This window comes from Notechis scutatus, chromosome 6 (assembly GCF_049901735.1).
Source record: "Notechis scutatus isolate UNSWTSFEM ecotype Mainland chromosome 6, rNotScu1.2, whole genome shotgun sequence".
NCBI classification, from domain to species: domain Eukaryota; kingdom Metazoa; phylum Chordata; class Lepidosauria; order Squamata; family Elapidae; genus Notechis; species Notechis scutatus.
Window position 1 is genome coordinate 8,942,915 of NC_142014.1, and position 14,713 is coordinate 8,957,627.

Here is a 14,713-nt window from a genome sequence, read left to right on the forward strand (position 1 = left end):
GCTTATTTTTTTTTTAATCATTTATAAAGTTTGATATATTTGGGAAACCTTAGTTTTTTTTCCTGATAACTGATTTATTCACTTCTGCAAATACTAATCAGCCTTGATGAGAGATCACAAGATAATCCCAGGATTGCAGACTCTGCCAGAAAGTTTTAAAAATTGTTTTATTTTTATCCTGGAAATGGCAAACCACTGCCATAGTTATTCCCATGGAAACTATATTTCTCTGTACTCCCTAGGTATCTAGCTGGATTCTAAGGAGTATTTTATATATTTTCCACTTTCTTGCATAGCTTTACTGTTCACTGTGTCAGAAAAAAACAAAACTAGGGAACCATTTTGATAAACGGAGGACTGGAATCTCCAAATTGGCTCCCAGATCATATGGCCTTCTCTGCCTTTATTTCTCTATTTTCTTGTCAATGTGACATTATTTAACAGAGTCAGTTTGATCTAACTAGAAATCCAGAGACTGTGAGTTCAAGTTCTGTCTTAGTGATGAAATCTGTCTAGATGTCTTTGGACCAGTCATTCTCTCTCAGCCCAATCCACAGCATAGGGTGGTTTTGTGGGGAAAATAGGTTGAGGAAGATTTGTTGGCTATCTTTGCTGCCTTGATTTATTCATAAAAATACAAATAAATAAATAATCTGGACCTGGTGTCTTATTTTATTTATTATGTAACAGCAGAGGGAGATTTTAAAAAGCTGACTACTGTATTATTCTACTGATCTACTGATCTAGTAGTTGGTGTAACTTTGCTGAAGTAGGCCCACAGGGACAAGAGAAAATACCTCAACAATTCTGATTTTAACCTCACATGTGAATCTACTTGCTGTTAATGCCTACAGGATGAATTGTGGCAATGGACCACAGTTGGCAAATGGCTAATCTAGAATGAAATAATTTACAATATAAAAGTTGTCACTGAAAACACCTTTCAAAAGACAATTCTTTTCATTCAATTACTTTATTCCAGCCATACCCAGGGACATTATCTATGCAATGTTTTATTTACAAATCACCTTTTTATTTTCATCTAAAACATGGGAATCGTTCTGAAATATATTCTGCTTGCTTTTTAAACAAATATTTATTGAAAGGGTGTATTTTACTCAATGAGTTTTGATGTAGTAATAATTTTACAGTATTGGATAGCATTCATCTTCATTTGTTCCTGTATATACCAATAATTCATGAAATCAAAGAAGTGGTTATAATTCTTATTAAATATAACGTGTTAAGTGTCAGCCCTTAAATTGCCCAATCTATAGTAAATACATAAAAGTGTTTCGACTGTACTACCTGGGATAACTAATTAGAATATAATTTGTTTCCAAATAAATATTATCATTCAGTTATAATTAGAGGCATTTTTGTTTTTGTGACAGAATGTAAAGTCTGGCGAAATCCCCTAAATCTGTTTAGAGGAGCTGAATATAACCGGTGAGTGCTATGTAGATTTATTATTCAAATATGTTAGCATGTTTGGAAAGTATTTTTAAACACTGGTTACATCTGCTAGTATATTTAGTAAGTATTGTAAGCATTACCTCATTGTCATTGTAAACTTCAAGAAGTCAGGTGCCTCTTTCAGTTGTTTATCATATGCAAATAGTTCAAATAAGGATAAATGGTCTTTGGATCCAGTCTCTTTTACTTTGTCCTTATGTTGGTGGACGAACATTTGATGTTACCCTGCATAGATACAAGTACCCTGCATAGTTTAGATTTAAGTTTAAAAAAATATATAGGACAAGAAGGCACATTCCCCTGCAGACATTTCTACTTCAACATATCAAGAATAACAGTGCTGAAGTACACAAATCTGTTGAGGTTAGTCTTCCAGATAGTTTTAAACTTAAGGATGATGAATGCCTGAATTAGACTACCATTTCATTCAAGCAGTGTTAATGTGTAAATTTCTTTTAGTACCTCTATTAATCTAGATCAAAAATCTCACTAACGACAATGCTTTTATTTTTTCTACATTTATATTGTAGTTTTTCTTAAGCACCCAATGCAATTTACAGAGTTATCTATCATTTTAATACTCACTGTAACAACTCTATAAGCTAGGTCAGACTAAGGCTAAGCTCAAAGTCACCAATGAGCTTTGTGATTGAATGGGAATTTGAGTTTGAGTACTTCAAGCACTGAGCCCTCTTGGCTCCATCTCCTCCCAAATCAGAAGCCTCAAGATAAAGGGGAGAAGCTGAAAATCATATAGTGATGTATAGAGTAGCTTTCTTAAGATAATCAAAACAGATATTGTAGAACTGACATACAGTACATCCAGGACTATTTTAAACCAATCCAGCCAGCTTTCAAGATTATTTTAAGTTCAGTTTAATAAATGTGCCAGTATATATCAACTATAACACCACGGGACAATACTTGATTAACTTTCCAATTTTTCCTCAACTTAAAGCAATGGACGTTATTTACAAAATTATTTTTAGTACCCTGGTTGGATTTGTAGATGGAGGTTACTGTATTAAGAAGGATGAAGGATGTGTGTGGATACATTTTTATCCAAAAGAAAAAGCAGCATAAGGAAAATCACCACATTATGAATGTATGATGTTTATTTCTACCATTTCTCATCCTGCACATCTGTCCTGAATGCACAAAACGCAACTCTATTTGCAGATACACCTGGGTGACTGGAAGAGAACCATTGACCTATTACGATATGAATCTTTCCGCCCAAGATCATCAAACATTTTTCACATGTGATACTGACCATTTAAGGCCTGCAGATGCCAGTAAGAATTTTAGTAAATTTATTCAAATTCATAGCAAATTGTAAAGCCTGCTTTAAGAAATTGGGGATAAAAGATACCACAAGTATCTTGATTCTTAATAATGCTTGTGTTTCACTTAATCATTTTTATTAATATATTTATATAGTATTTCCTGATACGGTGATTTGGAATTTGAATTATGTGGCTATCTGTATTTCCAAATACTGTTTCCCCTGAAACTTTGCTATAGAATAGCACTCATTGTTGTGTTGTGTTATCATCATTGGTTCTGGAAACTTCGTGTTATTGTTTAAAGAGAGCAGGTTTTTTCCCCCCAGAATAGTCAAAAATGCCTTATGTGGTTGCTAAAGCACCAAAGGACCAGCGTTTTATTGGTTGTTCAGGTTCCACTTAATTACATTAATAGTTTACATAGCTGTTTTATAGTAAAATATTGTTAGCACATTTGTACATAATGCATTGCTAACTTTAACTAATAATTGTAAGTTCATTCTTCTTGAAACATATTGAAAGAGTATCTCTTCTATCATCAGTACCTGATTATATTTTTGGACTTAGTGAATTATTCGTGTGGTGAAATGCCCTGCTAATATGTTAATCTAGATAAGCTCCAAATTACTGCATTTTTAAAAAATGTTTCATTTCCTAGTAATGCAAAAGGCTTGGAGAGAAAGAAACCCACAAGCCAGAATTTCTGCAGCACATGAAGCTTTAGAGTTAAATGAGTAAGTGTACGAGAATTCGTTTGTTATTTATTTATTTATTTGCTTTGCTATAATCTTGTGCCAGTTTCTTGTCATCGGGAAAGTCTTGTACAAACTGAGGAAACTGTGAAAAAGTACTCTTTGTCTGTTCAATTAGCACTTGAGCAATGAATCTCTACCTGTATATTTGTTGAAGCTGTATTTGCATGATATTTTCTTTTCTTTTTTTAATTAAGAAGAGGATGAGTTGGAGTTGATGCAGGAGAAATATTTCTTTCATACTAATAATGATAGACATGGATTGATGTATTTTCTGAGCATTTAAGAGATGGTATTTCTGTGATCTATTGCCATCTACTTATTTCAGACTTGATGTATAAATCTTACTGTGCTTGAATGCCCCATTCACGTTTTTGCCATACCCATTTACATTGGTCTTTGTTTGCCTGTTGGGCTTTCTATCTTAGTTGTTCCTTCGATTTTATTTATTCAGCCATTGGTGTATACACTATGGTTCGAAACAAAACCAGTCATGTCACTAGTTGAAACATATGGAATTTGGCATTTGCACAGTTCTATCCAACTGCAACCTGAATTTTAAATGGTAGTTTACTGCCCACATCCATAGTTTCAAGGATTGGATAGCTTTGGACTTGCAGAATTGTGCACATGCACAGTTGTACTCCGTTGAAGTGAATAAGGTTGTTTATAGGTCTGAAAATGAGTTGCAGACTTTCCATGCCTGCAGCCAGTTGCTGGATTGAGGCGTACATTTTACTTAATTTTACTTAATTTTAAAGGAATTAAGCATGCCCCAGCCACTTATCCACCTGCTGTGTCCTAAAAAAAAATGTTTATTATTTTTCTAGCTCTCTTTGTGATGATTACTTTGTCATTTCATTGACAGGTGTGCCACTGCTTATATTCTCTTGGCAGAAGAGGAAGCAACAACTATCGTGGAAGCAGAAAAACTGTTTAAACAGGCCCTGAAAGCAGGTGAAGGCTGCTACAGGCGTAGCCAACAATTACAGCACCATGGTACTCAATATGAAGCTCAGCACAGTAAGACCCTTTCCTTTGGTTACCAATGCTCTAAATCAGAAGATCTCTGTAAGACCTTTAGTGACTTCATTAGATGCTTGGAATGGCTAAACTGATGTAGGATTTAAATTAGGTTGAGGCACTAGGAAAAGATAGAAGAAGACAGGATGGCTACCTTTCATTCACTGCCTCATCCTGATTTAAATCCTGCATCTGTTTAGCCACTCCAATGTGCATGCATGATGAAGTGAGCTATAGTTCAGAAAAGCTTATGCCTTTTAATAAACATATTAGTCTGAAAAGTTGCTGCCACACTACTCTTAATTTTTGGCTATTATAGACTAATATAGCTGTCTTCGTACAATACTGTAGGGATCTCTGAGAAACAAGTTTCTTGCAATTGACTAAGAATGATTTGACTACAGAGAAATGCTATAGCTCAAACATTGAATTCTATGTATTATAAAAACTGAGTAGTGCAGTGGTTCTGTTAAAAAACTGTGAAATTCAGTAATATATGTAAATAATTGGAAAAACTGGAAAGAAAGAAAAAAAATGCAAAAAATGTAATGGGAGAAATAATTCTAGGGAGTAAATCTTCAGATAGCTCAAAAGAATGCATTTTTGTCTTCTTAAGTACTTATTAGGTTATTGGAGAAAGTAATCCATAGTTTTCAGTTACAGTCATCTGCATACAGGAAAGATGAATTAAAAATGGAATAAGGGCAAGGAGTTAATTGGTTGAATCACAAAAATGAAATGTGTCATGCAAAAAAAGAATCTGGAAGAATTTGGTAGTTTAATTTGTAAAATAAAAACAAGTGGATCATATTTAGAGACTTCTTTTACATTTGCCTTTTCTTTTTGGTGTTGTTGTTTTTTTGAAAAAAAAAATCCTTTTCAGCTCACATTTTCCAAAATATGTTTAGTGACATTGTTTTGTGGTGTGTGTATGTATGAGCATTATACAAGCTTTCAACCCAATCAATGTGCTGGAGTTTCCATGCTTTTTTCCCCAAAATGGGTGAATGCAAGTAATTAGTAGTATGTCTATTAAACTGAGAATTATATGTTGCAAAATGGCATTGTTGTTAGGGAGCATTTATTATGACTGAATCATTAACATAAAATTAAAATTTGCCTGTTTTTTTGTCTGCATGTTGATATTACTGGAGAAATGGTAGAAAGACTAAAGCTTGAGAACATAGACGGTGCTTATAAGAAGCAAATTAGCTAATGAGTAAAATTTCTAGATATAGTGAATGAAATTAATTATCTAATAAAGGAATATTTTCAAATCCTAAAAGAATAGCACCATTTTACAGAGTCTGAGAACCTAGGTTTTGGTCAAGAGCTCTTAGAGGGATGATATTATATGATAATAGATTTTCTGCACAGAAATGTCTTTTCTAGAAAACAGAGAACTTGCAATCTCTTTATAGTGCATAATATAGAAGGATATAATTGTCAGATATAATCAAAAATAAAATCAAAGGTTGCCATTATAGAATTGGCAGGACTTGTCCTTACCTGGTTTTACCTGGTTTATATTAGGGACAGCAATAATTGGTTCACTTTCTGATACCTTAAATGTCATAATTCTTACCAGCATAGCAAATAACAGATTATAGAAATTGCACTCTAGCAATATTCAGGTTGTCTTCTCCCACTAATCTAAATTACCTATCTTTAAAAATAAAAAAATAAGACAGAAGGTGTCCTCTGAAAATCTCCGGAATTGAAACAAAGACATAAATTAAAACATAACTGGTCAGAATCTGTACTCTCATAGTATGTGTAAAGCTCTTGGTAAATACATTCAGTGATCTAGGTTGTATCTTTCTAGCCCAATCTCTGTGTTGCAGTCTTCAGTAATATGATGATATGAATGATTCTTCTACTTGTTTACTGTATATACCAAGGTTTTTTTCTTTTAAAAAATTAAGATAACATGCCAAATATTATTGATATTACTGAAATTTTTATTTAATGTTTCAGTTCACTGATACACAACACATTATAGCCATATTTACCTGGATGGTTTTACCATTTTAAAGATGAATGTTTTGTAGTAATACTAGCATATGCTTCTCAAAAAATTCTATGGTTTCTTAAAGTCACCCCTGACTTAACAGCGTATTAAAATTTGCCACATAGTTAACCAGATGTTTTGATTGCATTTGGCATTTTTATCTACTTGTCAAATCCTTTCCAAGGATCTGAGATAGAATTATTATTTGTTATTTAAGATAGGGGTCTTCAAACTTGACAGCTTTAAGACTTGTGGACTTCAACTCCCAGAATTCCTCCTCCAGTCATGTTAGCTCAGAAATTCTGGCAGTTGAGGTCTACAAGTCTTAAACTTGCCAAGTTTGAATACCCTTGACTTAAGATTTAATCTCCAATTCGATTCACAGTCTGGGACTGGTAAAAACTTAACAGTTGAAGTCCTAACTAGTAACCAAGTGCTGTTAAGGTAATGTCTGACTATATAGGTAGTTATTCAGGATATTCAGGTCCAATTTCCATGTATTTAGCTGACCCTTTGGGTATTGCTCCAAGGGCTCCTATTACTATAGGTACAACCATTGATTTCTTCCTCCATAGTTGCTCAATTTCAATTTGCAAATCACGATATTTTATTATTTTTGTCTAGCTGTTTGTCTTCAATTCACGCATCACTTCGTATTGCAATATCAATGAACCAGACTTCCCCCCCCCACAGTAGTGGTGTCAGGCATGTTGTGGGCCAGATGTCTGTCTGTTTTGATCAAAAGTCCCACGGGGACTTGCTCATTTTCAAGAATTTTGTCAATTTGATATTTCCACTAATTTTTGCTGCATTCAAACCCAAACTTCTGGCAAAGCTTCCAATGTATGATTTTGGTACCTCGACAATCAATTTTGCTGCAGCCAATTATTATTATTATTATTATTATTATTATTATTATTATTATTATTATTATTATTATTATTATTATTACTATTACTATTATTATTATTAGATCTATCAGCAACTGTAATCAGTTTACAAATTATTAAAAATATTTTAAAACAAGACAAAATATAAGAAGCACAAAACAAAACAAGACAAAATAAAACAAAGATGGCAGAAAGAATAAATCCCAATAGAAATAGGAAAAAAAGAAGAAAATGGGCCTCACCAACAGCCTGGGTATAGAGCCACATCTTCAGGGCTCTTCAAAATATCCATAGGATGGGATCATTTGAATTTGGGGGAGCCTCATTCCAGAAGGCATGTGCTACTTCAGAAGAGGCACACTTTTAGAACCTTGAACATTGTTTAATCCAGTGGTCCCCAACCACCGGGCCCCGGACCAGTACCAGTCCATGGATCATTTTTTACCAGGCCGCAAAGAAGTGGGCGCTGCCATCTTGTTTTGACGGCGCTTGAGAAAGTGCTTCCGGGTGAGCTTGTCGGTCGTTGGTTGGAAAGCGGCGTTTAGGTGATGAAGGAATCCTCGCGCTTTAGTTTCGTCGAGGGGGGGCGGCTTTGAACGAAGAGCCGTCCCGATGGCGGTGGAGTCTCGCGTTAGGAGGAGATTAAGAAAGAGCCCGAAAAGCCCATCGACAAAGGTACAAAGGAGGAGTTGAAGATGGCGGGGAGAAGCGGGGGACGGCTGGCTGGCCGGTCGCTTGGCTCGCCTTGCCTTGGTCGTGCGTGCTGATGCCGGTACTGGTCCGTGGATCATTTTGTGATGCCGGTACCGGTCTGTGGGACAAAAAAGGTTGGGGGCCACTTGTTTAATCTATAAAGCCCAGAGCACATCAGCCCTGTCAGCTCAAACCATCTAAACCAGGAAAAGAGGCAGCCCCTCAAACTATCCTCTATCTCCTGTCAGACTTTATAGATAATGAGAAACACCTTGAATCACACCCAGAAACAAACAGGCAATCGGTGCAGCTCACAAAGCACAGCTGTTACAGGGGCAAATGAGGCATGCCAGTTACTGAGAGAGTGGTAGTGGCGCAATGGTTAGAATGCTGTATTGCGGGCTAATTCTGCCAACTCCTGCCAGGAGTTCGATCCTCAGCAGCTCATGGTTGACTCAACCTTCCAGCCTTCTGAGGTTGGTAAAATGAGGACTGGACCCAAATTGTTGGGGGCAATGTGCTGACTCTGTAAACTGCTTAAAGAGGGCTATAAAGCACTGTGAAGCAGTAGATAAGTGCTGTTGTTATCACTATTGTTACTGCCCATGCCACTGCATTCTGAAGCTTCCAGATGGTCTTCAAGAAAAATTCCATGTGCAGAACAGTCAGCCACTATTAGCATATTAAGACAAATAATTATTTAGCAATAGCACTCCATAGTGCTTTATGGCACTCTCTGGGCACTTTACAATGTCAGCATCTTGGGCCCAACAATCTGGGTCCTAATTTTACTGGCAGTAAAATGTAAAACAATATTTTATAGTTTATTTAGGGTTATAAAAGTTCTAGTCAGACATATTTCATTTCCAGTAGAGGAGCAGCATTGATAAAATAAACATCCAGATTAGAAAATTAGCTCTAGCTATGGTCTACATATTTAGTCAGTAAGAATTGATACCAGTTTGATGGCACATAAGAAGATTTACAAGGGAAAAATGCTGAGTATGTTCTCTTATTGCTGGCTGACCTTTGAGGGTTGTCCCAGTTGTATTCTTTAGTGTGTGTATTTCACTTATGTTCTAGTGTTACATTAAATATTCATAACTTTATACGGAAGGATAAGTTCTCACGGAATATCAGGATTGCTGTAGTAATTTGTTAAGCACCAAGTTCCTCACTTTTGCAAATTAATCATACACATTCAGATAGTCAAAGAACCAAGATTTGTAAACATGTTAACTGAAAATTATTATTAGAGGTGAGCTATCAACAGTATGAAAAGTAATTGTATTACACACATAGCAATGTATCTCTTACCATTCTTTAATGTATACAATGTCAAGAAAGCAAATCCAAGGGTCTTTCTTAAGATTGTCGTGCAGATTTGTGTAAACAGGCCTATGTTAGTTCTATGAAATGCCAAGCAGTTTACAGGGTACAAAAATATCTGGGAGGAATAGTTAATTTAAAAATGTTTTTCTGCATCCTATCAGAATTTCTATGTTGCATGGCTGGTGGCCCAGATTTGTGGCATGCTGTACAGAGGAGCGGTTATTTCAGAGGGTTTTTTTTTTACAGAAAGGGAAATACTTGCCTCAGGGGTGGGATTCAACCGGTGTTACTACTGGTTTGGTGACTACGTTTTGTACTGCGCGCGCATGTAAAAAACCTTAAGCTGTGCCACTTAAGCTGTGTGTTCAGCTGTGTGGACAGCTGAAAAGCGCTGTCCGCGGGTGTGCAGCATTTGAAAAGCCTCTTTTTTCCTGCTTTTTCAACCTCAGCTGTGCCGCGCAAAGCTGCTGAGGTTGAAAAAGCAGGAAATAAAGGACAGGTAAGAGCCCGGGTGGGCGGGTGGGCCAAACAGCAGCAAACACAGAACCGGTTCAGTGTCTGCTGCTCTTCAGAGCAACCAGTTCTATAGAGCTGGGCAGAATCGGTAGCATCCCACCCCTGACTTGCCTAAATAAAACATTTTGTGGAAGTTACCATACCGTGCTAGGCATAGGATGTGAATGTATCACAACGATCTAATATTGGTGCTCACCATAATTGGCAGTATATTGTAGACATAATAAAAATATTCCTTCCATTTATATAAATGTACTTATCTAATATGATTAGTGATGGACAGGTTTTAGATCTTTTTTTTATTGTGTTGGTCTACTATCTCTGTTCAATAATAAATTCTAAGAAAGGGCATTTCTTTGGAGATGTCAAAATAGACCTTTTGTTCTGTCAGTTTCTATAAACACTCAATCTCTTCAAACCTTTCCCCCTTCTTCTTTCTTTCTTTCTTTCTTTCTTTCTTTCCTTCTTTTTCTTTCTTCCCAGGACGGGACACTAATGTATTAGTCTACATTAAAAGGAGGCTGGCAATGTGTGCAAGAAAACTGGGGAGAACCAGGGAAGCTGTGAAAATGATGAGAGATGTGAGTTTGGATTTGTGTTAATATTTGTCTTTTACGTAACAAGTCACAGTCACAGAAAGGAATTTCCCTTTCCTATAGAAGCAACCTATCTACGTAAAACGCTACTGATATCTAGAGTGCTTAACCTGCTTTCTTTTTTTTCCTGGAACTTTTCCTATCATCCTCATATTTCTATACAGGGTGAAAGGCTGAAAACATTCTTTCATCTTTATTGCTCCTGTCTAGTTACTTTTGGAACTACATGGAACTTCATATTAAAATCTGTTTTTTTTTCTTTTGAATTCAAGATCTATATAAGGAAAACCTACAGATTTTCCTATTGTTATATATTATGAAGAGTATGAGGAAGGACACTATTAAGCAAAGGATCATCCCTGATTTTACCACAAATGTAGACCAGTAATATGCAGAAAAAGGATTAGTTACAATATTTTAGAAAATTTGATTAAAAGATATAAAGGTGTCCTACTCCAATTGGTAACTACAGGGAAAAATTTGTTTAATAACAAAAGATAATATGAAATTGAAACAGGACAGACAAAAGTATAAATATAATGATTTGAATTGAGATGAGATAATCAAAATAAAGTTGAGAAAATTAAAAGAGGGGAAAAACTACGTAGAAAATATAAAACGGTAATTAGATATGGAATATGAGCATGAAATTGAGTTTTGTGTCTGTATAAAGAAGTGATGACCTGGGACCATGCTATTTTCAAAAAAAGATGTTTTATTTGTATTTTGTTTTTGTGAAAACCCAAATAAAATTTTCAAAAAAAGCAAAGAAAATTTGGTATGTGGTACTGAAGTACTGTATGTGACCAACAGATGTATTTCAACTCAGCCCCTGAAGCATATGTTGTTAGTTATGGGACAGTTCTGAGGGTGATTTTAAGGAATCTTGCAGGGGCATAAAGTACCCAATCCTGTGCCTCTCTTTTTCTTGATTTTGCCCAAATCAAAAACAAGAAAATGCACTCTTGAAAATCAGTGATTTTATTGCCCACTCACTGAAAATCAGTGATTTTATTGCCCACTCACTGAAAATCAGTGATTTTATTGCCCACTCACTGAAAATCAGTGATTTTATTGCCCACTCACTGAAAATCAGTGATTTTATTGCCCACTCACTGAAAATCAGTGATTTTATTGCCCACTCACTGAAAATCAGTGATTTTATTGCCCACTCACTGAAAATCAGTGATTTTATTGCCCACTCAGGTAGCTTCAGGCAGGCCATAAATTGCTCTTTAATGAATGAAAAAACACCCATTTCTTAGAATGAAAGAAATGTGAAAAATGTAAACTAATGAAATTAATTTACAATTTCAAAGGGGCTAAAAGAGATGCAAAATGTCACAAATTGTTCTGCCACCAGCTGCATAGTTTTCGAGTTTTCAGGATGAGAGACAGCACACCTGAGTGATCAAATGTTAATGACAAAACTTCCTGGATTACTTATTGCAAATTACTCTTTCTCAACCCAACCTTTCTCACAGGGCCTCCAAATTGGATGGAGGAAGTGCAACAATGTTATTGTGAGCTCCTAAATGAAAAGCAGGTTAAAAAATGAAAAAATATAAATTACAACCATTGTAACTGTTTTAAATGGAGTGGGGCAGCATAATAAATCTAAATAATAACATTAAAAGTATAAAATTGAATATATCTATAATTAAAGATAAATTTTAACATGATAATTTTTGAATATATCTATAATTAAAGATAAATTTTAACATGATAATTTTTTTGACTTCGGGAGGGGAGCATACATTATTTAACTTTCATGGCCATTATCCCATGGCCTTTGTTGCTTCCCTAGGTTATGCGGGTGGTGAATTCTTATTCGTACTTTGCTTTTAATATTGTATGACAAAAGGCATAGAATTCAGGGACATTCTATTCCTTGTGTAGCTGGAATCTTATTTTTAAAAGTAATCCAATTTGCTTTACCTCTTCTTATTCCTCCATCTGAAGAAACTAAGGTTCTCTCTTTCACTATCTAGCATGGGAAAAACATTTTGGTATCTTGGTTTTTTAAGTATAGGTAGTCTTTGCTTAAGAAATTGGGATTTCAGTTATTGAACAAACCACTCGTTAACTAAAAACCAAACTGAAATCTTCAGGATTTTAGCTCTGTTCTATAACTTACTACAAGGTTCCCCTCCCTTCCGTGCATTCTTCCAGCCTCACAAAACGATTTCATCTCCCCTCGATCCATAACCATGGTGAGTGTGTTATGGCTTTTGTGATGATCAAAAGTGCTTTAGAGACCATATGCCATCCTTTCCAAAGCTGTCATTAAATGAGTGATTAGTTGTTAAGTGAGAACTATATGTAAAAACAAAACCATTGTAGGGAGGAAGTATGTCAAATTTAATAGAAATCAGGGCAAAATTTTTGAGCTACCTGCTTTTAAAAGGGGTTGCTTTTTTTAAAAAAAAAAATGCCTGTAGAATTTTTGCTTTTTATCAAAATTAGCCAAAAACTTATAGGAAAGCCAAATTGCAATTAATAAATTAAATGTGGCAGATCTGATAGAACTCAATGCAAGATTTTCAATGGTTGTTTAATTTCTCATTTAAAATGAGAATAATAATTTGTTTGAGTGGAGAATATAATGAAATTTGCTGCAAAAATATGCCCTAGAGTGATAATATATATGTACTCAAATTTAATCCAGAAGGATGGGGGTCAGGTTTTGTGCAAAAGATAGATTGGAAAGAGGCAATAATCCTTTTTGTGAATGTATTACAGTCAACAGTTATGGAGGTTTCAGAGAAATACAAAAAATTAATATATTTGTGTTTTGTTTAAAAGAGAGGTGTTCCTTAAACCAGGGGTTCCCAAGCTGTGGGCTGCGGCCCAACCACAAGGCCACGGTCTAATTGCCACTGGGCTGTGTGAGTGGCTGGCCGGTGGGCGTGCGTCTACGTGCGTGCACAGCCCACTCGTGCAAGTGTCATCCCAGGTGTTTGCCGTCCCACTCGTGTGAGCGTTGTCGCAGGTGCTCGCGTCCTGCTTGCACACATAGGCCCTTGTCCCTCCCACGAAATCATCCCCTCTTTCCCACTTCCTCGTCTCCAAGCCACCAACCCAGAAAGGTTGGGTAACTCTGCCTTAAACCATTTGAGAAGTAGATAAGACAGCCATAGAATTGCTTCTGTGAATTGTTTCTTCATAGAAGAAAGTGAGTGAAGGAAAGTGAATGATCAAATAGCATTTCTCCGTCCAAGTCTTTCCATCCTTGAAACATTCTAAGATTGAGATAAGTTATATAATTTGATCACAAGGATCCTTTTTTTAAAAAAAAAAATTCCATAAATATTTAGGTCAGATTCTCTGATACTGTTCAACTGGTCAAAGTTGTGTTTCCTCATTGAAATTTTAACATGTCAGAATGTTGTTATTCCCTAAAAAGTATATCGGATGAGCTGTTTATATAACGAGTTTGCATAACTGTGGAACACTACAGTCAATAGAAAAATGAAATGGAACCTGAGATTCATTCCAGTCTTGCTTGCTGGTATTAGGAATCTTACAATGAAGGTTTAATTAAAGGTTTCAGTCTATCTCTCTATGCAATTTCATTGTCTCTATACCAATAATGTGTAGACAGATGTGCAAACCAGGTAAGACTTCCTAGAATTATTGACAATTCTAGTTCACATACAGAGATACCATTCCTCTCCTTTAAAACAACAACAACTGGACAGTGTAAGGATCGTATATAGGCCCATTAAGATCAAATTGTATGACAGGCTTTTAGAATATACTTTATACTTTATTGTCATTGTACATATATAAACAGTATTTTAATGTCTTTGTTATTGGTACTCCTTAATTTACTCATATTTTCCCCAAAGAAATTTTTATATCAGTTTATGCATTCTTAACTCTGATTATGTTTCTATAAGTAGCCTTTTTCTATAATATACAAAAGCACTAGGTTGTTATGGGCTGGTCTAGAGTGTTTTGTAAAAGAAAATACTAATTTCACAAAACTTGCTTTCAGATTTACATTCCAAGCAATGATATAGGTTAGGATGTCAAACTTGATTTCATTGAGGACCATATCAGGGTTGTGTTTGATCTCGGGGGCTAAGGTCGGCATGGCCAGGGTGAGAGTGGCCCGCTCGACGTCACTCATGTC

General features: G+C 35.6%; 1 protein-coding gene across 10 annotated transcripts in view; it reads left to right on the forward strand.

Annotated features, from left to right (window-relative positions):
• The window catches only part of ST7 (suppression of tumorigenicity 7), a 123,147-nt gene that overhangs the window by 78,454 nt on the left and 29,980 nt on the right, over window positions 1–14,713 (forward strand). For all 10 annotated transcript variants that reach the window (XM_087969320.1, XM_087969321.1, XM_087969329.1 and 7 more), the window contains exons 4-8: window positions 1,395–1,449; window positions 2,656–2,771; window positions 3,421–3,496; window positions 4,383–4,537; window positions 10,463–10,560. In XM_087969320.1, coding sequence (XP_087825446.1) covers window positions 1,395–1,449; window positions 2,656–2,771; window positions 3,421–3,496; window positions 4,383–4,537; window positions 10,463–10,560 — 500 coding nt within the window. The remainder of the gene's footprint in view (window positions 1–1,394; window positions 1,450–2,655; window positions 2,772–3,420; window positions 3,497–4,382; window positions 4,538–10,462; window positions 10,561–14,713) is intronic.